General features: G+C 50.2%; 1 protein-coding gene across 2 annotated transcripts in view; it reads left to right on the top strand.

Moving 5' to 3' along the window:
- Positions 1-2,440, top strand: part of LGALS8 (lectin, galactoside-binding, soluble, 8) — an 18,626-nt gene that overhangs the window by 7,320 nt on the left and 8,866 nt on the right. For both annotated transcript variants that reach the window (XM_006895375.1, XM_006895374.1), the window contains exon 3: positions 1,262-1,472. In XM_006895375.1, coding sequence (XP_006895437.1) covers positions 1,262-1,472 — 211 coding nt within the window. The remainder of the gene's footprint in view (positions 1-1,261; positions 1,473-2,440) is intronic.

The raw sequence follows: 2,440 nt of genomic DNA, 5'->3' as shown, positions 1-2,440 counted from the left end.
GATCAAGTGTTCTGGGATTCCCATTCTTCTCAGAGTCAGCCATAGTTTGTTATGATCTACACAGTCAAATGCCTTTGCATAGTCAATGAAACACAGATGGACATTCCTCTGGTATTCCCTGTTTTCAGCCAAGATCCATCTAACATCAGCTACAATATTGTTGAAATACTTCCTCTCTTTCTATGACCTTCCTCCATGAGCCTTGATTTTGCTGTTGGTCCTTTGGTAGTAGTCTGTGGTCACCTCAGTGTCACTTGAGTGTTGGAGCCCATCAGAAGATGCCCAGGCACCCTTTTGTGACTTTTGAGTGTGGGTAGAAATGTGGAATGTTTGCTTCCCTAACGGTCCTTGGTGAGTCCGTGTCACAGTAAACAAGCTCTGGAAATCAGATGAGCGTGCCCAGATGCAGAGGCCTACAGGCAGACTTCTCTGTGTCACAGTTTGTCTTAGGCTGGCTCTGTAAGTTGACAGACCTGTCTAGGGCCGCTCACCAGGCTCTTGACATGTGCCGCCTCTTGACATGGTAGCTGGATTGAACTGTGGTTTGTGCCCAGTGTTTCCGAGGTAGGCCTTTCTGCTCTTTGTCACCACGTCTCTACTAAAAGCAAGAGTGTGACTCGCCATCCTTCCTTCCCTCCCTCTGCAGTTTACTGTTGATACCCCAGGGCCAACGTTGTGGGCTTGTGCGGGATCCATAGGCAACAACGCAGGAGTCCCTTCAGGGCACGCTCTTCAAACTTGGTGAAGCTGCTGCTGTTGCTGCCGCTGTTTCTAACGCCCAGTGCACTCACAGCAGAACGAGAGCTGGCCCAGCTCTGCACCGCCCTCAGTCTGCGGTGTGCGAGCCCCTTGTCACAGCCATCGCTGCCCGTCCTGCTCAGGGTCTTCCTCCCCTTCAACCGAGGGCTGTCTGCCTGGGGCTGGTGTGGAGGGCGGCATTCTGTGGCCAGTTGGCTGCATTGTGAGTGCCACACTGCACAGATGTGGCAGTGAACTGAAGGACACATACAAGTGAACCAGCATGAGCCCCCCACGCCCAGAGAAACGGAATGATACTGGGCAGCGAGTGGAAAGAGTGTGGCTAGAGATACTCAGGCGTGGTCTGGAGGTGCCGAGAGCCTTGGTGACCCTGGGGTCCAGCTCCAAAACCTCGAATGCCTCAGAATGCTGTGTTGTCCTGACAGGCTGTGTGTGTGTGGTGGGCGTAGGGCAAAGCTCAGACGGCACGTGACATTGTCTGGCCCCATATTTCTCCCCTCAGATTCCAGGTGGACTTGCAGTGTGGCAGCAGTGTGAAACCGAGAGCGGATGTGGCCTTTCACCTCAACCCACGCTTCAAACGGACCAACTACATTGTCTGCAATACCCTGACCAATGAGAAATGGGGTCGGGAAAACATCACCTATGAAATGCCTTTCCAGAAAGAAAAGTCTTTCGAAATTGTGATCATGGTGCTGAAGGACAAATTCCAGGTGAGCTTCTGAGTGTAACAGGCTCCTGTTCATTAGACTCATCCTAGTTACTCACCCAGAGAAGCTTTGAGGCTCTGTCCATTCTCCCCAGGGGCCAGCCAGGGATCTGAAAGGAGAAGGACCACAGCACCCCATGTGGCCACATCAGAATACAGGTTCATTGTGCAGGCCAGATATTTTTATTAAGAGCCGGTTTCTTCTAGCAGGCCTCAGCTCTGAGTTGGCACAGCAATATGTGAATATGTGATAATAAGTTTTAACTGCTGTTATCCAGAGCGTGCGTGGAGAATGTGGGACTCACACAGATGAGAACCTTAGGGCTTCCTGGCACAAGCAGCTCTGTACGCTCCTGAGGTTTTAGAATCGGGGGAGTTATAAAAGTTCTTTGTCTAGTCAGCTCTACCTCTGGTTTCATCGACCATTTTGGGCCTGGTTTGTATGAGGAGAGTTGAATCGGTCCTGGAGATGTATTCCCATAGAGTGCTAGATGTATTCCCATTGTGTCTGAGAGATTCATGCCATGCTCCCATTTTGTACTGGATATTCCTGCTGGTTAGAGCAGAAAGGCTTCCAGAGACCTTTCTGCCCTTGGGGTGTAACTGTTAACCAGGATCCCTTTGCCTTCTCCCCTCTCTGGTGTTTGGAGCATGACCGTATGTCCGTCCTCTCAGTGGTTACTCCTGCTCTGCTGGCATTGTGCTGTGAGTTTCTCCTGTGTTAATATTTCCATCCTGAATGTAAAATGGTACAACCACTGTGGAAGGCGGTATGGCGCTTTCTCAAAAAGTTGCAACTAGAGATACCATTTGACCCAGCAATTCCACTACTGGGAATATACCCCAAAGAGACCATAACTGACATTCAAGCAGATATATGCACACCCATGTTTATCGCAGCTCTGTTCACAATAGCAAGGAGTTGGAAACAACCCAGGTGCCCATCAACAAATGAATGGATAGAGAAACTGT

The sequence above is a fragment of the Elephantulus edwardii genome, unplaced genomic scaffold (assembly GCF_000299155.1).
Source record: "Elephantulus edwardii isolate Elephantulus edwardi_28Jun2011 unplaced genomic scaffold, EleEdw1.0 scaffold00166, whole genome shotgun sequence".
NCBI classification, from domain to species: domain Eukaryota; kingdom Metazoa; phylum Chordata; class Mammalia; order Macroscelidea; family Macroscelididae; genus Elephantulus; species Elephantulus edwardii.
The sequence above is the reverse complement of the archived record's forward strand: the minus strand, read 5'-3'. Positions and strand labels throughout refer to the sequence as shown.